The sequence below is a fragment of the Rhinoderma darwinii genome, chromosome 5 (assembly GCF_050947455.1).
Source record: "Rhinoderma darwinii isolate aRhiDar2 chromosome 5, aRhiDar2.hap1, whole genome shotgun sequence".
NCBI classification, from domain to species: Eukaryota; Metazoa; Chordata; class Amphibia; order Anura; family Rhinodermatidae; genus Rhinoderma; species Rhinoderma darwinii.
In genome coordinates, this window is record NC_134691.1 from 207,859,627 (window position 1) to 207,882,831 (window position 23,205).

Sequence of the window (23,205 nt, forward strand, 5' to 3'; positions counted from 1 at the left end):
TACAGAGAACAGGGCAAAAGTAGTATATAAATATATGTTCAACAATACTCTGTATAGGAGGATAATACTGAAGAGGGAGTAACCATACTGACCCATAAAGTGCTGGAGTAGTTTGATGGGCGTCCACACCGACGCGCGTTTCTGCGCACTTGCCTTCGTTTGGGGGTGCGTCATACTAATACATACTGCCTTTTAAAGGTAAAACTAGCCAATTCAATTGTAAGGAGCCAGGTGTGTGTCTTCAAAATTAGTAACAGCACACTTACCGGTATAATTATCAGACGCACGAACCCAGCGCCATGTGCTCCCGCCAACCAGAAATTGTGAGAGCACCACAACATGTGCACGGGGCACGCGAGTGCGCGTTGACGCAGTCACGTGCGCCGTTGCCGTGGTGCAGCGCAAACAACAACAGCCCAGAGGCCGAGAGCACATTTACACACTGCGCACGCATCACCGGAGGTGCATATGATGGTAGGGATACATCAGAAAATACACCATATAACGAGGCACGTGATAGCTAGCCAGTTAAAGACTAGTTTTGGAGTATATCATGCAAGCAATCCAGCAATCGCTGGTTCAAATTAGAAAATTAAAATACAGTAAAGTAAGGGGTGTGTGTGTGTGTGTATGCACACTACCGTTCAAAAGTTTAGGGTCACTTAGAAATTTCCTTCTTTTTGCAAGAAAAGCACAGTTTTTTTCAATGAAGATAACATTAAATTAATCAGAAATACACTCTATACATTGTTAATGTGCTAAATGACTATTCTAGCTGCAAACGTCTGGTTTTTAATGCAATATCTACATAGGTGTATGGCCCATTTCAAGAAACCATCACTCCAGTGTTCTAATGGTACATTGTGTTTGCTAACTGTGTTAGAAGGCTAATGGATGATTAGAAAACACTTGAAAACCCTTGTGCAATTATGTTAGCACCGCTGTAAACAGTTTTGCTGTTTAGAGGAGCTATAAAACTGACCTTCGTTTGAGCTAGTTGAGAATCTGGAGCATTACATTTGTGGGTTCGATTAAACTCTCAAAATGGCTAGAAAAAGAGAGCTTTCATGTGAAACTCGACAGTCAATTCTTGTTCTTAGAAATGAAGGCTATTCCATGCGAGAAATTGCCAAGAAACTGAAGATTTCCTACAACGGTGTGTACTACTCCCTTCAGAGGACAGCACACACAGGCTTTAACCAGAGTAGAAAGAGAAGTGGGAGGCCCCGCTGCACAACTGAGCAACAAGACAAGTACATTAGAGTCTCTAGTTTGAGAAATAGACGCCTCAACGTGCTGGTAAAGTGGGAGATTTGTACAAGGTAAAAGGGATTTTGAATAAGGAAGGCTATCACTCCATTTTGCAATGCCATGCCATACCCTGAGGACAGCGCTTGATTGGAGCCAATTTCATCCTACAACAGGACAATGACCCAAAGCACACCTCCAAATTATGCAAGAACTATTTAGGGAAGAAGCAGGCAGCTGGTATTCTATCTGTAATGGAGTGGCCAGCGCAGTCACCAGATCTCAACCCCATAGAGCTGTTGTGGGAGCAGTTTGACCGTATGGTACGCAAGAAGTGCCCATCAAGCCAATCCAACTTGTGGGAGGGGCTTCTGGAAGCATGGGGTGAAATTTCTCCCGATTACCTCAGCAAATTAACAGCTAGAATGCCAAAGGTCTGCAATGCTGTAATTGCTGCAAATGGAGCATTCTTTGACGAAAGCAAAGTTTGAAGGAGAAAATTATTATTTAAAATAAAAATCACTATTTCTAACCTTGTCAATGTCTTGACTATATTTTCTACTCATTTTGAAACTCATTTGGTAAATATAAGTGTGAGTTTTCATGGAAAACACAAAATTGTCTGGGTGACCCCAAACTTTTGAACGGTAGTGAGTGTGTGTGTATATATATATAGTGTGTTAGAAATATATTTTAAAAGTAAAAAAAAAAAAAACATGTCTCACAGGACATGTTGCATGTTGGCTAGGTGTTTCCAAAATACGGCACTACACCTCCAAAATCAATGTCAGTCACAAAAAATAGAAATTCCAAAGAATCATATATAAACAAGAGAGCATGGAGCCATACACTATTAGCGGTAGAAAAACGTAATTTTATTATATATCAAAGTTTATTAAATAAAACAGGAGATCCAGACAGAATAAACTTTATATAGGCCACACTAACACCACAGCATGTATACAATCACAATTGTGATATAAGTGCAGAGGGTATAGAATGCTCCACTAAAAGCAATATGTCTGCAAGGCAGATAAACATGGTCGTGCACTATGCCAATACATGGAGGTATATCCAAAGAGGAAACCGGTATAGGGGGAAATCACCATGTAGTCTAAGAATCAAGGAAACAGTGTCCCATATCCTTGAAATTCAATACAAAGTTACAAGGAACAATAGCTTCAAACAGAAGAAAGGAAATCTCAAATTAGTGACTTAAACAGAGTATCTTACCCATTGGTGTGGTAGGTGTGCCTAGGAAATACCCCAACGCGCGTTTCACGTGAATAGCCTTACCAAGGTGTAATGGAAAGATATCCATGTCAAGTTTAAATACCGGACTCGCTCTATCAGGTGATAGTATAAAGACCAATGAAAATACCCCATCAAATGCGCATGCGCATGAACTGATGTCATGTGAGGTCAGCGCTCTGAGCCGTCAGACGCTACTGCGTATGCGCGGCTCCCCAGACGTCATGGGGAAGGACGTGCATTGGTCACTGATTGGTCAGCGTCATACACTTCTCTCCACAACGCCCACTTGGTCAAAAAGTAAAACACGCCCAGTTGTCCATTAAGAAAGTCATTAGCATAAAGCTAATATAGGTCATAACTCAAAACGTCAAAAATGATCGTTTTTCTAAATAGAAAAACACTGCTGTAATCTACATTACAGCGCCGATCACATTATGTACAACATAGGCCACTTATAATGTGGTGACAGAGCCTCTTTAAGCAACAAATACAATCAGTGATGGAGTTTAGTTAAAATACAAATTATCATAAAATACGTCAGTAGCAATAAAACGACCGTAATTAATTACTAACAGTGTGATAGTGTTACTGATTAACAGTGGTATTCTATTACCATAAGGAAATAAAAAAAGAAAAAATAAATAAAGATAAATAAGTGAATAGAATAGTGCTTCCAGGGACAGGAACAAAAAGGCTGCCAATAGTGTGTAATGGATAATAGATACAAACATATTAATAGTGTATGACATATCACAAATAACTATCTAGTGAAAAGCATTAAAAGAGAGAGGAAAAAAAATAAGTGCCATGAAAAGACTCATGAATGAAAAGTACATATATTTCAGTAACTATATGCTAGTAGATCAAGCATCCCTTTACTTTCCAGGGAGGGAGGGGGGAGGCCATTGGTCACCATGTCGATTAGGATCCGGAGCCTCCTTGCAAACAGACGTTATCAACCGTTTGCTTAATCAGGTAATAAGGAAATGTCTAGAAATATAAACTGAAAACAAACAATTAGTACAAACACAGTTTAAAAAATTAAAAATGAAAGGCAGAAATATTTTAAATTAAGGCCAGCCAGGGACAGGCACAAAAAGGCTGCCAATAGTGTGTAATATTAATAGATACAAACATATTAATAGTGTATGACATATCACAAATAGCTATCTAGTGAAAAGCATTAAAAGAGAGAGACAAAAAAATAAGTACCATGAAAAGACTCATAATCAAAAAAAGAAAAATAATAATGAATGAAAAGTACATATATTTCAGTAACTATATGCTAGTAGTTCAAGCATCCCTTTACATTCCAGGGAGGGAGGGGGGAGGCCATTGGTCATCATGTGAATTAGGATCCGGAGCCTCCTTGCAAACAGACGATATCAACCGTTTGCTTAATCAGGTAATAAGGAAATATCTAAAAATATAAACTGAAAACAAACAATTAGTAAAAACACAGAAATGAAAAATGAAAGGCATACATTTTTTAAAAATGAGACAAAGCTAAATTTTTCACTGAGACCAGTAGGGGCCATTGTCCCAAGTGTTATGAACAATTTACACTCCTTTTGAGCCAACATTTTCTTCACATCCCCACTTCTGACACCACAGTGTATCTTATCAATCCCCCATGCCATAAAACTTTTCGTGTCACACCCATGGTGTAATTTAAAGAGGCTCTGTCACCAGATTTTGCAACCCCTATCTGCTATTGCAGCAGATAGGCGCTGCAATGTAGATTACAGTAACGTTTTTATTTTAAAAAAACGAGCATTTTTGGCCAAGTTATGACCATTTTTGTAGTTATGCAAATGAGGCTTGCAAAAGTCCAAGTGGGTGTGTTTAAAAGTAAAAGTCCAAGTGGGTGTGTATTATGTGCGTACATCGGGGCGTTTTTAATACTTTCACTAGCTGGGCGCTCTGATGAGAAGTAACATCCTCTTCTCTTCAGAACGCCCAGCTTGTGACAGTGCAGATCTGTGACGTCACTCACAGGTCCTGCATCGTGACGGCCACATCGGCACCAGAGGCTACAGTTGATTCTGCAGCAGCAACAGCGTTTGCAGGTAAGTCGATCTTACCTGCAAACGCTGATGCTGCTGCAGAATCAACTGTAGCCTCTGCTGCCGATGTGGCCGTCACGATGCAGGACCTGTGAGTGACGTCACAGATCTGCACTGTCACAAGCTGGGCGTTCTGAAGAGAAGAGGATGTTACTTCTCTTCACAGCGCCCAGCTAGTAAAAGTATTAAAAACGCCCCGATGTACGCACATAATACACACCCACTTGGACTTTTACTTTTAAACACACCCACTTGGACTTTTGCAAGCCTCATTTGCATAATTACAAAAATGGTCATAACTTGGCCAAAAATGCTCGTTTTTTAAAAATAAAAACGTTACTGTAATCTACATTGCAGCGCCGATCTGCTGCAATAGCAGATAGGGGTTGCAAAATCTGGTGACAGAGCCTCTTTAAAGAGTTTGGGGATGTTTTTGAGTAAAATTAAATCCTCAATTTCCTTAGCAGCTATTGTATCCCATTCGTGTTCCCTGATTCTGATACTCAATTGTCTTGAAGTTAGCCCTATATATACTTTAGAGCAGCCACAGACTGCATAGTATATCACACAAGTGGTGTTACAAGAAATGTAATGTTGGATTTTAAATTGTCGCCCGTCATTCATTGATTCAATGACATTGGTACGTATAATTGCCTGTTTTATTTTATAAACTTTGATATACACTACCGTTCAAAAGTTTAGGGTCACTTAGAAATTTCCTGATTTTTGAAAAAAAAGCACAGTTTTTGTCAATGAAGATAACATTAAATTAATCAGAAATACACTCTATATATTGTTAATGTGCTAAATGACTATTCTAACTGCAAACGTCTGGTTTTTAATGCAATATCTACATCTACATAGGTGTATAGAGGCCCATTTGCAGCAACCATCACTCCAGTGTTCTAATGGTACATTATGTTTGCTAACTGTGTTAGAAGGCTAATGGATGATTAGAAAACTCTTGAAAACCCTTGTACAATTATGTTAGCACCGCTGTAAACAGTTTTGCTGTTTAGAGGAGCTATAAAACTGACCTTCCTTTGAGCTAGTTGAGAATCTGGAGCATTACATTTGTGGGTTCGATTAAACTCTCAAAATGGCTAGAAAAGAGAGCTTTCATGTGAAACTCGACAGTCTATTTGTAATGACGGCGTAGGGAAACAGACAGGTGAGCCTTAATCTACCCGCCACTCAATCCCTGCCTACTTGCAACGGCCCGTCCTAGGCGACGGCGTAAAACTGGGCGACGGTCCCTATGCTCAATAAGTGCACGACAGACAAACAGACAAGGGTACACAGAAGCTAAGGGAAATGGGGCAGTTGCCCACGGCAACACAGTGAGCAACAAGAGTAGTGAACGAGCCGAGTCAAACCAGGAGTGCACGAGGTACAAATCGCAGAGCAGGAGCGTAGTCAGTAAAGCCAGGGTCAAAAATGAAGCAAGGTCAATAATCATAGCAGGAGCAGCAGAGCCAGGAAACAGAAAAGAATCACAGGCAAAGGAGGAGCAGGAAATGCAGGTATAAATAGACAGAGGGCGGGAGCTAGCTCCGTCTGGCCAGGCTGTGATAGGCTCTCCCACTCCTCAGCCTCCCAGCCTGACTGGTAGAAGATCGTGTCACTCTCTCAGACTTAGGAGCAGGTGCAGACTGATTACCCACAGGCGTCGACACAGAAGCTGTGTCTGGCAGATCCCTTACAGTACCCCCCCTTTTAAGAGGGGCCACTGGACCCTTTCTAGGTGGACCTGGCTTATTGGGGAAGCGAAGATGGAACCTCCTAAGCAATACCCCAGCTTGAACATCCCGGGCGGGTACCCAAGTCCTCTCCTCAGTCCCGTATCCTCTCCAATAGACCAGGTACTGGAGGAAGCCTTGGACCATCCTGCTGTCCACAATCTTGGCCACCTCGAATTCTACCCCTTCAGGGGTGAGAACAGGGACCGGAGGTTTCCTCGAGGGAGCCAAGGACGGGGAGCAGCGTTTAAGCAGGGAGGCATGAAACACGTCGTGTACTCGAAAAGACGGGGGTAACTCCAGTCGGAAAGGAGACAGGGTTAAGGACTTCAATGACCTTGTACGGCCCTATATATCGGGGAGCAAATTTTTTGGACGGGACTTTAAGGCGCAAATTTTTAGAAGATAGCCCACCAGATCCCCGACCACAAACAAGGTGTTAGCAGAACGTCTTCTATCTGCCTGAGTCTTTTGTATGCTCTGGGACGCCTCTAGGTTCTTCTGAACCTGGACCCAGACTGTGCACAGTCAGAGATAAAACACCTTAAATATTGTTCTAGAGACTGATTAGTCCTCTCAGTTTGGCCATTAGTTTCAGGATGGAAGGCCGAGGAGAAGGACAGATCAATCTCCAACTTTTTACAGAAGGCTCTCCAAAACAATGAAACAAAAATTGTAGCCCTCTGTCAGAAACAATATTGACAGGAACCCCATGGAGACGCAGGATGTGTTTGACAAACAAGGTAGCTAACATCTTAGCATTGGGTAGTTTCTTGAGGTGCACAAAGTGGCACATCTTACTGAAACGGTCTACTACAACCCACACCACCGACTTGCCTTGAGATGGAGGCAAATCGGTGATAAAATCCATGGAGATATGGGTCCAAGGTCTCTGGGGAATGGGCAAAGAACATAGTAAGCCCGCTGGTCGGGACCTGGGAGTCTTGGACCTAGCACAAATTTCACAAGCGGCGACGTAGGCATTAACGTCTTTAAGCAACCCAGGCCACCAATAGTTTCTGGCAATGAGATGCTTGGTACCCAGGATGCCTGGATGGCCAGATAGTGCAGAGTCATGATTTTCCCTGAGTACCCTTAGCCGGAATTGCAGGGGAACAAACAGCTTGTTCTCAGGAAGGTTCCCGGGAGCTGAACCTTGATCAGCTGCAATTTCGGAGACTAAGTCAGAATCAACAGAGGAAATGATTATACCTGGAGGCAAAACACATGCAGGATCCTCCTCCGAAGGAGGACTGGCCATGAAGCTACGCGACAGTGCATCAGCCTTAATATTTTTAGACCCAGCCCTATAGGTGACCAAAAAGTTGAATCTAGTAAAAAATAACGCCCATCGAGCTTGTCTCGGGTTTAGCCTCCGGGCAGATTCTAAGAAAACCAGATTCTTGTCGGTCGGTAAGGACCGTTACCTGGTACCTAGCCCCCTCCAGGAAGTGGCGCCACTCTTCAAATGCCCATTTAATGGCTAAGAGTTCGCGGTTGCCAATATCATAGTTACTCTCAGTGGGCGAGAACTTCCTGGAGAAGTAGGCACAGGGACGGAGATGGGTGAGGTACCTGGTACCCTGGGACAAGACAGCACCCACTCCGACCTCGGAGGCGTCAACCTCCATGATGAATGGCTCCATTTGGTTAGGCTGAATCAGCACAGGGACCGAGATAAAGCACTTCTTAAGGACCTCAAAAGCCTGGAGGCCAGTGGAGGAGGTCAGCACCTTTGCGAGTAAGATCCGTAAGAGGCTTAGCGATGACCGAGAAGTTAGCAATAAATCTCCTGTAATAATTAGCAAACCCCAGGAAGCACTGTAACGCCTTCAGGGAGGCAGGTTGGACCCATTCAGCCACAGCCTGAACCTTGGCAGGGTCCATGCGGAATTCATGAGGAGTGAGGATTTGACTCAAAAATGGTATCTCCTGCACCCCAAACACACATTTTTCGGTTTTAGCAAACAGTTTGTTTTCCCGAAGGGCCTGGAGCACCTTCCTGACATGCTCAATGTGGGAGGACCAGTCCTTGGAAAACACAAGTATGTCATCAAGGCACACTACAAGAAATACCCCCAGGTAGTCTCTTAAAATCTCATTTATGAGATTAAGGGGATACTGGTTCCTTACAGTGACCTTATTCAAGTTTCGGTAGTCAATACACGGCCTAAGACCACCATCCTTCTTCCCTACGAAGAAGAAGCCAGCACCTACCGGAGAAGTAGAGGGGCGAATGTAACCCTTGGCCAGGCATTCCTGAATATACTCTCTCATGGCTTCACGTTCGGGACAAGAGAGATTAAATATCCTACCCTTAGGGAGTTTAGCTCCTGGTACCAAATCGATTGCGCAATCGAATTCTCTATGAGGAGGTAACACTTCGGAGGCCTTTTTAGAAAAAACATCAGCGAAGTCCTGAATAAACTCAGGTAGAGTATTCACCTCCTCAGGGAGAGAGATAAAATTAACAGAAAAACATGACGTCATGCATTCATTACCCCATTTGGTAAGATCCCCAGTATTCCAGTTAAACGTGGGATTATGCATCTGCAACCAGGGAAGGCCTAAAACCAAATCGGACGATAATCCCTGCATCCCCAGTACAGAGCACTGCTCCAAATGCATGGAGCCAACAAGGAGTTCAAAAACAGGGGTATGCTGTATAAAATAACCATTAGCAAGAGGAGTGGAGTCGATACCCACTACCGGGACAGGTTTAGGCAAGTCAATCAATGGCATAGCTAGAGACATAGCAAATTCCACAGACATAATATTAGCAGAAGACCCTGAATCCACGAAGGCACTGCCGGTAGCAGACCTACCACCAAAAGAGACCTGAAAGGGAAGCAAGATCTTATTAAGTTTCATATTTACGGGAAATACCTGTGCGCCCAAGTGACCTCCCCGATGATCACTTAGGTGCGGAAGTTCTTCCGGCTGCTTATTCTTACGCCTAGGACAGTTGTTCACTTGATGCTTGTCCTCCCCACAGTAGAAGCAGAGACCATTCTTCCTGCGGAAGTCTCTACGTTGTTGGGGAGACACGGAGGCCCCGAGTTGCATAGGTTCATCCGAGTTTTCTGTGGAAGAACGAAGCAACGGAACTTCGGGAGCCATCATGGGGGAGCCAGAGGAGAAGGCACAAAAATGTTCCAGTCGTCGTTCCCTGAGACGTCGGTCAAGACGTACCGCTAAAGCCATAACCTGATCTAGGGAGTCAGAAGAGGGATAGCTAACTAACAGGTCTTTCAGGGCGTTCGACAGACCCAATCTAAACTGGTACCTCAAGGCAGGGTCATTCCAGCCTGACTAGTAGAAGATCGTGTCACTCTCTCAGACTTAGGAGCAGGTGCAGACTGATGACCCACGGGCGTCGACACAGAAGCTGTGTCTGGCAGATCCTTTACACTATTCTTGTTCTTAGAAATTAAGGCTTTTCCATGCGAGAAATTGCCAAGAAACTGAAGATTTCCTACAACGGTGTGTACTACTCCCTTCAGAGGACAGCACAAACAGGCTCTAACCAGAGTAGAAAGAGAAGTGGGAGGCCCCGCTGCACAACTGAGCAACAAGACAAGTACATTAGAGTCTCTAGTTTGAGAAATAGACGCCTCACAGGTCCTCAACTGGCAGCTTCATTAGAGTACCCGCAAAATGTCAGTGTCAACATCTACAGTGAAGAGGCGACTCCGGGATGCTGGCCTTCAGGGCAGAGTGGCAAAGAAAAAGCCATATCTGAGACTGGCTAATAAGAGGAAAAGATTAATATGGGCAAAAGCACACAGACATTGGACAGAGGAAGATTGGAAAAAAGTGTTATGGACAGACGAATCGAAGTTTGAGGTGTTTGGATCACACAGAAGAACATTTGTGAGACGCAGAACAACTGAAAAGATGCTGGAAGAGTGCCTGACGCCATCTGTCAAGCATGGTGGAGGTAATGTGATGGTCTGGGGTTGCTTTGGTGCTGGTAAAGTGGGAGATTTGTACAAGGTAAAAGGGATTTTGAATAAGGAAGGCTATCACTCCATTTTGCAACGCCATGCCATACCCTGTGGACAGCGCTTGATTGGAGCCAATTTCATCCTACAACAGGACAATGACCCAAAGCACACCTCCAAATTATGCAAGAACTATTTAGGGAAGAAGCAGGCAGCTGGTATTCTATCTGTAATGGAGTGGCCAGCGCAGTCACCAGATCTCAACCCCATAGAGCTGTTGTCGGAGCAGCTTGACCGTATGGTACGCAAGAAGTGCCCATCAAGCCAATCCAACTTGTGGGAGGGGCTTCTGGAAGCATGGGGTGAAATTTCTCCCGATTACCTCAGCAAATTAACAGCTAGAATGCCAAAGGTCTGCAATGCTGTAATTGCTGCAAATGGAGCATTCTTTGACGAAAGCAAAGTTTGAAGGAGAAAATTATTATTTCAAATAAAAATCATTATTTCTAACCTTGTCAATGTCTTGACTATATTTTCTAGTCATTTTGCAACTCATTTGATAAATAGAAGTGTGAGTTTTCATGGAAAACACAAAATTGTCTTGGTGACCCCAAACTTTTAAACGGTAGTGTATATAATAAAATTTTGTTTTTCTACCGCTAATAGTGTATGGCTCCCTGTTCTCGTTTATATATAATATAATATTATTTAATCCGCATGGCAAACAAGGTAAAAGAAAAAAATTATTTAAATGCCGGAATCGTTTTTTTTTTATTATTATCTAAAAAATGGAATAAAAAGTAATGAAAAGGTCTTATGTTTCCCAAAATGGTAACCTTAAAAACGACAGTTTGTGCGCAAAAAAAGCCCTCACCCCGCTCAATTAACGGAAAAATAAAAATAATAATATTTCTTTTAAATATAGTAAAACATAATTTTTTTTTAGTAGCGCCATAATCGTATTGACCCACAGAATAAAATGAACATGTCGTTTTTACCGCACATTGAATGCCGTAAAAACTAAATTAAGAAACAATGGAGGAATCACTGTTTATTTTTTTTAAATTCCACCCCGCAAATAGTTTTTTTTCCTACTTCCTAGTACATTCATAGGTACAATAAATGGTGCTGGGAAAAACTACAACTCCTCCCGCAAAACAAAATGCTCTCATACTACTATATCGACTGAAAACGAAAAAAAGTTATGGCTTTTGGAAGGTGGGAGATTAAACCGAAAATGAAAAACAGAAAAATGGCAGTGGTGGGAGTGGTTAATAATAAAGTAATGAAAAATCCCAGGTAAAAAACAATTTTATCCCAAAATGTTTATTATGAAAAAAAAAAAAATATTGCACATAATTGGTATTCCTGCGTCCATAATGATCCGAACTCTAAAACTATTATGTTAATTAACCAGCACGGTGAACGCCTTAAAAATAAAATAAAAGCAATGACATCATTTTTTAGTTTTTTGTTCATCCTTCCTTCCAAAAAAATGCAATAAAAAGCGATCAAAATATATGTACCCCAAAATTGTACTAATAAGTGGTCCCGCAAAAAATATACAGCAACGCCGTAAAAAAATATAAAGTTATGCCTCTTAGAATATGGCGACACAAAAACAAATACTTTTAAAACGTTAGTGACCACCAATAATACGCCTTTTCACAGCGGTCACTAACTGGCTTTAGGCTAAGCTGTCGCCTTTCCATGGCGGCGTAGTCTAAGGCCTGCACGGGTGTGTCGTGCAGGCTGGAGCAGGTGCTTGGCTGTCTGATGACAGCCGGGCTTCAGCTCTAATGGTAGCAATTGAAGTTTCCTTAGAAATCTTTTTTTATATGCACCGTGGTACACCTTACATAATTCATTTTGTTCATTAACGACCAAGATTTTTTTTTTCATTTTTATCATCGTCGCATTCCAAGAGCCATAAGAAATTATTTTTCCATTCAGCTGTATAAAAGCTTGCTTTATATGGGAAGAGTTGTAATTTTCAATGGCACCATTTTGGGTTACATATAATTTATTGATCAACTTTTATAACTTTTTTTTTTTAGAAAAAAAACACGCTATTCCGCCATTGCATTTAGCTTTTTTGGGGTTGGTATGAATGAAGTGATACCAAATTTGTTTGTTTATTTAACATTTTAGTACTTTAAAACTACACAAACATGTTTTATGGAAAAAAATGAATCTTTGTGTTGCTGCCTTCCGAAATCCATAGCTTTTTTTATTTTTCAATTAACGTAGCCATGTAAAGGCTTGTTTTTTGTGGGTTGAGTTGTAGTTTTTTATTGTTACATATAAGCTCAAAATAGTATGTATTGAACAACACGGATGTTAAAGGTATTACCATTGGAGGGATGGAATATAAGTGCTCTGCATTTGCTGATGACTTATTGGTTTATCTCACAGACCCTCATGTCTCCCTCCCTTCATTGATGTCCAAGTTGTCCCGTTTTGGAACATGGTCTAATTTCAAGATCAACCTCTCTAAATCTGAAGCGTTGAATGTTTCTCTCCCGGTCCCGTTAGTGTCGCTACTCCAAAGTAACTTCCCTTTCTCGTGGCCTTCCAGAGGCATTACATATTTAGGTGCCCGTATAAGTAGAGACCTCACACAACTGTTTACAAATAATTTCATCCCCCTGCTGGCCAAGTTTCGTTCTGATCTTAATTCCTGGCATAAGACTGAATTTTCCTGGTTTGGCCGTATTAATATTATTAAAATGTCTCTCCTCCCCCGATTACTTTATCTCCTGCAGACGATCCCCATCTCTATCCCATCTTCTTATTGGTTGCGGCTTCCGCAGTGTTTTGGCTCCTTCATTTGGCCGACTGGTCGTCCGCGGTTGAGCCGAGCTCTTCTGACCAGTTCCAGGGAGGCGGGTGGGGTTGGTCTGCCGGACTGTAGGCTCTATTATCTAGCGTCAACTCATGCGCGGGTTTTAGATTTTTTTCATAATCACGAATCCAAACTGTGGGTCCGTTTGGCTCAACAACTATGTCCCAGTACCCTATCTACCCTGCCGTGGACCCTGCCTGGCAATAGACCGACCCAAGCCTCCTTTGTTGTTCACCATACCCTCTTGGCATTGCGGTCCTTAGGGCCTGGAAATACGCTGGTAGACCCCCTGGGTCCTTTAACTCCTATTACGGATAATCCAGCCTTTCCGGCTGGTAAGGCTGGTCGCTCCTTCCTAGGTAGGTCATCCACCGACCCCATGTATTTTGCCCAGGTCCTCTCTGCTTCCTCTCGTCTCCCTTTAACCTCCATATGCCCCGACGATGTGCCTTCTACCCGCCGTATGTATGAATATGCTCAGCTAAAGCATTTTTACGGAGCCGTTAATCGACGCACACATCTCCACCGGTTGTTAACTGACTTTGAACGCCTATGTGTCTCCACCCAGCCCCCTACTCATGCCATCTCCACATTATATAAACCACTCCTTTCACAGCGATCCCACCAACTCCCCTCCTTCTGCGGGGCCTGGGAGAGAGAATTACAGACTACATTTACGGAGGCACAATGGAAGCTGTGTTTCTCCCTTTCTCAAAAAGCCTCTATAGCCAGTAGGGCCCAGGAAACGAGTTACAAAATTATCTCTAGATGGTACCGGGTCCCGGCTGCTCTTCATAGATGGTATCCGTCTGTGCCTGACAATTAATGGCGTTGTGGTGCTGTGGGAGGTTCCATGTCTCATGTGTGGTGGAGTTGCCCCTCGTTGAGGAGTTTTTGGGATGCAGTATTTAAATTGATACTGGAGGTTACTGGAGTCTCTGTTCCCAATTCTCCGGAAGCAGCTCTTTTATTTATGTTCCCGATACCAATACACGTTTATAAAAGGTGACTAACTAGACATCTCCTTCAGGCGGCAAAGTCAGTGATCCCGCGTAGGTGGAAAACGGCAATACCCCCAACATTAGATGAGTGGTTTCGGGAGGTTGCCTTGATACGGCGCATGGAACACCTGGTGGCTCATTCCCCGGCAGCTGTGGTAAAATATACGTCTACGTGGTTTCCATGGATAGTGTTCCTTTCTTCCTCTTCATACCTCACGGCCGTAACCTGAGTCGGCCTATGCCCCTGTGAAGTGTACTGTAGTGCTTATTTGCTGCTGGTTTCACTCATAATACCCCGGAACAGGAGTCCAGGATCCCCATGTCCTCTCCCCTCCCTCCTATTCCTCCCTCTCTTGGGGCCTTTTTCTATTCTTTCTCTTCCCCTGTCTAGGGTAATGTGCCTCTCCTTCTCCGCTTGAATTCAGTGGCCTCAATGTATGTTCTGAAGTTTTGCTTCTTGGCTCATTCATGCTGCTGACATATACTGAACAATCTCCTTTGTATTGAGTTGTGATGCACATTTTAGATTTTTGTTTTTGTTGTCTTTGCTTTGGTCCTCGACCTTGTTTGTTGTTCTTCCGTTTAATGTGTGGAGGCCTTCCCTCCACTATGTCTTGTAACTTTGTGTATTGAAACTCAATAAAAACTTTGAATAAGAAAATAGTATGTATTATTTATTGATTAGCTTTTATAATTTTTTTTTGGGGGGGTGGTGAAATGCAAAAAAAAAAACAAAACAGCACTTCCACCATTGTTTATTCACTTTTTTATTATGCTGTGCGGTCGAATTAATAAGTTACCAGCAGTATCAAATATTTATTTTTATGGTGAAATACTTTTTTTTTTAAATCAAATAATTTTTTATTTAACAAAGGTTGTATTTATAACTTTTTTGGGGAGACTTGATTTTATTTTTCTAAAACTTTATTTAACATAGTTTTGATTTATTTTATTTATTTTCCACTAGGAGACTTGAAGCGGCGATCGTTTGATCGCATACATAATGCTTTGAAACATCGTTATTATTAACTGTCAGCATGACATTGACAAGCAAAGCATTAGGCCATGCTGGAGGCATGCTCTAACAGGCAAATCGTGCCCTAACAGGCAATTGGCACCCAGTGTTGGAGCAGGCACAGCTCCTGAGTCCATTTCGTCAATGTGCTTTTCATTTAAGGTTGTAAATCAGTCTCAACATTCATAATACAAACAATTTTCAAGATCATTCATGTGTCGTGGAAGTCAATGGCTCCAAATATATTAGAGTGAAATTTAGACGAGTGTTCCAACAGACACTCATGCCAGGAACTTTATCCAGCATCCTAATCAGGAGATTTCATACCGATATATATCGAGAGAGGAGAAATAACACACACACTGCTGATATGCTCAAAATACTCCTCTGGAGGTTTATTGCCAAACTCAATTAAAATAATATCATTCAAAAGGGGTTTAGGCTTGAGGTTAACCAATCAGAGACAATGTGACAATATTTCTTATTCAGCCTATAGCAGACCATAAGAATATTTCAAGTACATAATTATAATTCTTCATTAAAAATGCTGACATCAGGTAACACCTGGAGACAAACATACAATGGGGGTGTTGTTAACTGTTCTTTACCATGAGGGAGTTTGTTGCGATAACGAGAAATAATTGCATTTTATGTCTGGACGTTCAGCCAACCCGCTAACATAGATGTATGAAGGCCATATTATGAACACATAAAGATAACACATTTCTTTGAGACTTGAGCAACTATGTAGAGGAAAGGTCATTAAAATAATGGAGAATACATATCTTAGTAATTCGGCATCTTGCTTGATAATGCATAATGTAATTTAATACAGAGAATATAAGCAAATAAACCATCCTTCACACATGTAATAGATATCTATTCAATAAATCAGATATTCATCATATCGTGTGCTAACCTAAACTATAGCCAGTTTGTGTAGGAGAAGTAATAGTGTATTTTTTTTACAATAAAAACATTGAAAGGGGTTGTCTGAGTTGTGAAAATGTTAGGGTAACAGCTGGAAATGAGATAAATGAGCTAAAACAAGCAGTACTTACCGTACCTGTCCTTTCCAAAGTATTATGTGACTGTTGCAGCGAGTCAGGTTATTCAGCGGGACACAGCGGTGACAAATCGTATTTCTGGTATAATGCCAGAAATAAAACACATGACCGCTGAACCCTCTGATTGGCTGCAGTGATCACATGCTACGAGCAGATAAACAATCAACTGGAGTGCCGCAGGAGCGTCAGTGCTGGATCGCTGGGGGAAAGGATTGGTAAGTACCCCTTTTTTTGCTTATGTATCTCATTTCCAGCCTTTACCCCAACATTTTCACAACCTGGATAATTCCTTTAAGAAGACTCTATATTTTACATGTCTCATATGGATTTATATGTGTGATAATATATTAATTCTAGCTCTTTTAATTGCTTGATTTACAGGGGATCTGGAGATTGGTGTGTTGGAGTTTCTTCTTTTCGGAAGCCTCATTGCTGCTGTTGACCCAGTTGCTGTTCTTGCTGTATTTGAAGAGGTCCATGTCAATGAGGTCTTATTTATCATTGTTTTTGGCGAATCTCTCCTGAATGATGCAGTTACAGTGGTAAATACATGTTCTTTACTGTTTAATTACACCTTGTTTAAATACAATGGTTATACTAATAAGGCTTTGTTCACATCTGCGTCAGGGTTCCGTTCTGACATTCCGTCTGAGCTTTCCGTCAGAATGGAACCCTGAATTAAAAAAACGGAAGCCATAGGTTTCCGTTTGCATCACCACTGACTTCAATGGTGATGGATCTGGTGCAAATGGTTTCCGTTTCTCTCAGTTGTGCAAGAGTTCCGTCGTTTTTACGGAATGAATACCGTACGGTATTCCCGCATAAAACAAAGTCTCATACAGCTATGCCAAACAAAAAAAACAAAGTTATGACTGCTGGGATGCAAATTTGGCCCTACTGTATTACATTCACCCACTATGCATCAGCCATGAAGATGTGATGTCCCAGTACGCACAGGCAATGCAGGGACAGGTGGTTGTGATTGTTTGTAATTTTGATCACTAAGGGATCTTTCGCACTATGTTTTCAGTATCCAATTGCCATATGTATCAGACAAAGGCCAAAAGTGAGTCCTTTTGGCCTCCATAAGGACGGTACACGTCGGGGATACCGTTTTAGCAAACTGTCCTAATTTATACAGAATCTAGAAAGGAGGACAAAAAACACGATGCCACATGGTGCAGATCACACCGTGGCAATATAGGTGATATGAACTCACCTATTCCAGTTGTGCAACAGCAGGCACAACACTGGTAGAGGCAATAAATATGTGATGGAGCTGCAGCTGGGTTCAGAAGCTAGTCCACTGGAAGGGGAACCGCTTGAAATGACAGATAAAATAACGAAAAAAAGGAGTGCTGCTACCATCAAGAACAAACGGTGAGGAATTATATTAAAGAACCATTTATTACTTAATCCGGACTACGCGTTTCAATGCCGCATCGGCGTCTTCATCAGGTCAAGCTTAGCAAGGAAACAAACACTGGTTTAAATAGTGATTGACAGCAGTATTTTGACAAAAGAACCACCAAAAACGGGGTCAGAGAGCCTCTATGACGTCATCACAGGTCAAATGTATATAAAAACAATCATGCACATTTAAAAAAATAAAATAAATATACCTAAAAGACATATCAATGCAAGGGATAATTATAAACAGTATAGAATGTTTAAAATATTTAGAAATGTTACAAAGTAATTGAATGTATGAATCTATTGTTCAAAACACTTCTAGGATGCGGGGTAGTAGTTCTTAAAAAGCGGCATAAGTGGAACATAAGAGTACACTGTACTTATTCATAGATGAACACCTCTGATTAGTGTCAAAAGAATGCATCTATACCAAAAAATGAAAGGATTTAAATAGTTATATACTAACCGCTAGTTACGGGCAACAGTTCGCCTGCAGCTACGGGGAACACAGGCAAACGCTCAGTTAAGCGTCCCTGGCGTCATAGCACTACCAATCAGCTGTCAGCCAAACTACGGTGGCTGATGGGGGAGAAGGTGCAGAGGCTGGAGAGGCAGCGTTCACAAATCCCCATCGGCATAGGAAGCAAAGCAACATTAGGTAAGTAGTCATAGTTAGATGTAGCAGAGGGCAAATTGTAACACCTAATCTGTGTGGTAAGAGTAATTAGAGGGAATAGACGTAAGGGGTGGGAAATGTAGCGAAAAATAGTAAAAATAACCAGTTAATTATTAACAGACAGCTGGAATATCTGAACGGATGTATGGACATATTGGATTATGAATATGAAAAGCAACATAGTCAAGATTAATAGTTAATAAAGATTAATACGAATAATAATGAAAAATAAAATGGAATATATAAAAAAACAGAATAAAAATAAAAAAATCTAAGAAAATAACTCAAGATTAGTAATACTGGAAGTGTCAATCAAGAGCAGTTTCAGCAAGATCATTTAGTCTCCCTGAGCTTAGAGTAGCCATTTTAAAAATCCAATAAATGTTCTCTTTGTTTTAATCTCGGGAAAGTGTAGCCGCTCTTTTTTCTGCGCCTTTGATAAGATTGGTTGGAAAATGTTTTTCTTTGAATCTTTTGGACAATATTCTGCATTCTTGATCGAAATGCTCTTTGCTGGAGCAGTTCTTAACAATACGTCTATATTGTCCAAAGGGTATATTTTTGAGTCAAGCAGGGAGATGGGCACTTTTAAAATCCAAATAGCTGTTAACATCCGTAGTTTTAAAATGTGTACGTGTAACTAATGATCCGTTATCATCTTTGCCATCCGTGTAACTAATGATCCGTTATCATCTTTGCTGATGCAAGGTCTAAAAAATTAATATGAGTGGAAGAAAAAGAAGATATATTTTAGCTAACCCTATGTTCACAAATAATATTTTATTTTACAGACGTTACATAGACGATCTATTTTTTATATGGAAAGGTACCCCTGCATTCTTTGACACTAATGAGAGGTGTTCATCTATGAATAAGTACAGTTTACTCTTATGTTCCACTTATGCCGCTTGTTAGAACTACTACCCCGCATCCTAGAAGTGTTTTGAACATTAGATCCATACATTCGATTACTTTGTAACATTTCAAAATATTTTCAACATTTGTTACTATTTATAATTATCCCTTGCATTGATATGTCTTTTAGGTATATTTATTTTATTTTTTTAAATGTGCACGATTGTTTTTGTTATGTTTTTATATACATTTGACCTGTGATGACGTCATAGAGGCTCTCTGACCACGTTTTTGGCGGTTCTTTGTTGGTGTTAGTTGTATATTACAGCTGACACTCTGCTGCATGGCCAGGACTGGAGCTAGCCTCCGCTCCGACCGATTAACCCCTCAGATACAGCGCTCAAAAACGAGCGCTGCATCCATGGTGTTTACTACCAGATTGGTTCCGATCGCTGCTTTGGCAGACCGGATGCCTAATAATAGCCTCCTGTCTGCCAAGTACAGAAGCCTCTTAAAAAAAACCCGTAGATTTTCATTTTCACTGCCTAATTCCACTAAATTCAGCGAAAAATATGTGGGGTCAAAATGCTCACTATACCACTCGATAAATTCCTTGAGAGCTGTATTTTCCCAAATGGGGGTCACTTTTGGGGGTTTCCACTGTTTTGGTCCCTCAGGGGCTTTGCAAAAGCGATATCGCACCTGAAAACCATTCCAGCAAAACTTGAGCTCCAATAGCAAAATGGTGCTCCTTCCCTTCTAAGCCCTGCCGTGGATCCAAACAGCAGGTTATTGCCACATATGGGGTATTGCCTTTAGGCTTTATTCAGACGAACGGGAATCACGTCCGTGCAACGCGCATGATTTGGACGCGCGTTGCACGGACCTATATTAGTCTATGGGGCCGCGCGGACATGTGCGTGATCTTTACTCAGCGTGAGTCCGCTGAAAAAAAGTCACAACATGTCCGTTCTTTCGGCGTTTTTCGCGCATCACGCACCCATTGAAGTAAATGGGTGCGTGAAAACCACGCATGCCGCACGGAAGCACTTCCGTGCGAATTGCGTGATTCGCGCAAGAGCTGTCAAACTCTGAATGTAAACAGAAAAGCACCACGTGCTTTTCTGTTTACAAACATCCAAACGGAGTGTCTTTTAGATGAGCGAATCCGGACAACCGAACCGAACTTCACCGGGTTCGGCCGAACTCGTTTTGACCGAACCCGGCAAAGCATTTTACGGTACGCGACGTCAGGAGATAGTCACTGTCCAGGGTGCTGAAAGAGTTAAAGAGGCTCTGTCACCAGATTTTGCAACCGCTATCTCCTATTGCAGCAGATCGACGCTGCAATGTAGATAACAGTAACGTTTTGTTTTTTTTAAAAACGAGCATTTTTGGCCAAGTTATGACCATTTTTATATTTATGCAAATGAGGCTTTCTAAAGTACAACTGGGCGTGTTTAAAGTTAAAGTACAACTGGGCGTGTATTGTGTATGTACATCTGGGCGTTTTTACTTCTTTTACTAGCTGGACGTTGTGAATAGAAGTGTATGATGCTGACAAATCAGCATCATCCACTTCTCTTCGTTACCACCCAGCTTCTGGCAGTGCACAGACACACAGCGTGTTCTCGAGAGATCACGCTGTGACGTCACTTTATGCCCCAGGTCCTGCATCGTGTCGGACGAGCGAGGACACATCGGCACCAGAGGCTACAGTTGATTCTGCAGCAGCATCAGCGTTTGCAGGTAAGTAGCTACATCGACTTACCTGCAAACGCCGATGCTGCTGCAGAATCAAATGTAGCCTCTGGTGCCGATGTGTCCTCGCTCGTCCGACACGATGCAGGACCTGGGGCAGGAAGTGACGTCACAGCGTGATCTCTCGAGAACACGCTGTGTGTCTGTGCACTGCCAGAAGCTGGGTGGTAACGAAGAGAAGTGGATGATGCTGATTCGTCAGCATCATACACTTCTATTCACAACGCCCAGCTAGTAAAAGAAGTAAAAACGCCCAGATGTACATACACAATACACGCCCAGTTGTACTTTAACTTTAAACACGCCCAGTTGTACTGTAGAAAGCCTCATTTGCATAAATATAAAAATGGTCATAACTTGGCCAAAAATGCTCGTTTAAAAAAAAAACAAAAAACGTTACTCTTATCTACATTGCAGCGCCGATCTGCTGCAATAGGAGATAGGGGTTGCAAAATCTGGTGACAGAGCCTCTTTAAACTGTTTCAGCACCCTGGACAGTGACTTCCGATCACAATATACATGAACGTGTAAAAAAAAAAGAAGTTCTGACTTACCGATAACTCCCTGCTTCTTCCTCCAGTCTGACCTCCCGGGATGACAATTCAGTTCAAGTGACAGCTCCAGCCAATCACAGGCCAAGCACAGGCTGCAGCGGTCACATGGACTGCCGCGTCATCCAGGGAGGTGGGGCCGGATGTCAAGAGAGGGACGCGTCACCAAGGCAATGGCCGGGAGGGAAGTTCTCGGTAAGTACGAACGTCTTTTTTTTTTTTTAACAGGTTGCTCGATATTGTGATCGGAATTCACTTTCGAGGGTGCTGAAAGAGTTACTGCCGATCAGTTAACTCTTTCAGCACCCTGGACAGTGATTATTTACTGACGTCGACTAGCCTCATCTCTATGATGGCGGCTGCGCGAAAATCACGCAGCCGCGCATCATACACTGATGACACACGAAGCTGTCTAGTGGTTTTTGCGCGCGCAAAACGCCACGTTTTTGCGTCCGCAAAAACGCCACGCTCGTGTGAATCCAGCCTTATGCCTTGTAAAAATGGACATTTTCTGTTTTATTGGAAAAAATTTCGATTTTAATTTTTACGGCCTAATTCCAATAAGTTCAGCAAAAAAATCTGTGGGGTTAAAATGCTCACTATGCCCCTTAATAAATTCCTTGAGGGTGTAGTTTGCCAAATGGTTTTTTTGGTGCTTTCAGTGTTTTAGCACCACAAGACCTCTTCTAACCTGACATTGTGCCTAAAATATATTCTAATAAAAAGGAGGTCCCAAAATCCACTAGGTGTTCCTTTGCTTCTGAGACCGGTGCTTCAGTCCATTAGCACACTAGGGCCACATGTGGGATATTTCTAAAAACTTCAAAATCTGGGCAATAAATATGGAGTTGTAGTTCTCTTGTAAAATCTTCTGTATTATAGAAAAAACAATGAAAAGTGTATGACGCTGATTGGTCTCTGATTGGTCAGCGTCATACACTTCTCCTTACAACGCCCAGTTGGTAAAAAGTAAAAACATGCCCAGTTGTCTATTAAGAAACGAATTAGCATAAATCTAAAATTGCTCATAACTTGCTCAAAAATGATAGTTTTTCAAAATAAAAACCACTGTTGTTATCTACATTACAGCGCCAATCACATTATGTAGGAGATGGGGCACTTATAATCTGGTGACAGAGCCTCTTTAACTATGAAAACCATTATAAAACATTTTGTGCGGAGACGGACAATTGTAACTTAGTTTTGGACCGGGTACATATTCTCCCCCCTTTCTATATTATTAATCCTCCTTCATATGGTCTCAAATAGAGGTTCACATATCTATCGTGTGTAACCCTTTTACATTGTGTATATCTCCCTTGCATAGCTTTGTTATCCAGGCTCTTCTCCGGAAGAGGTGTACTTTTATTTAAATTTCTGCTCTTATTTTTATTTACATTAACACTAAAGATAGGATGTGCGATGTAAAACCATTCTCTTTAAAAATTTGCTTGCCATTTGTAAACACCAGAGCATTGGTAGTCCATCATGACCCTATTATAATTCTTGTATTTTTTGTGCATGGTGTCTCTCTCAAACTTTTCTAAATTTTTACTGTGTGCCTCTGATAGGAAAGCATATTCCTCCTTTTCCTTACACGGTATAAATGTTTGGACGCATGCGACTCCACCATCAGGGCTCTTGCTCAGATGGTAACGACGGAATCAATAGCAGAGTCAACTGCGCTATTGATTCCGTCGGAAAAACGGAAATCTGCCGGAATGGTGACGAACGGAAACCATTAGCGATGTTTCCATCACCATTGATATC

General features: G+C 41.8%; 1 protein-coding gene across 1 annotated transcript in view; it reads left to right on the forward strand.

The window, feature by feature from the left end:
• SLC9A3 (solute carrier family 9 member A3) overlaps positions 1–23,205 on the forward strand; it is a 220,115-nt gene that overhangs the window by 58,090 nt on the left and 138,820 nt on the right. Inside the window, exon 3 of the mRNA XM_075826897.1 lies at positions 16,561–16,721. Coding sequence (XP_075683012.1) covers positions 16,561–16,721 — 161 coding nt within the window. The remainder of the gene's footprint in view (positions 1–16,560; positions 16,722–23,205) is intronic.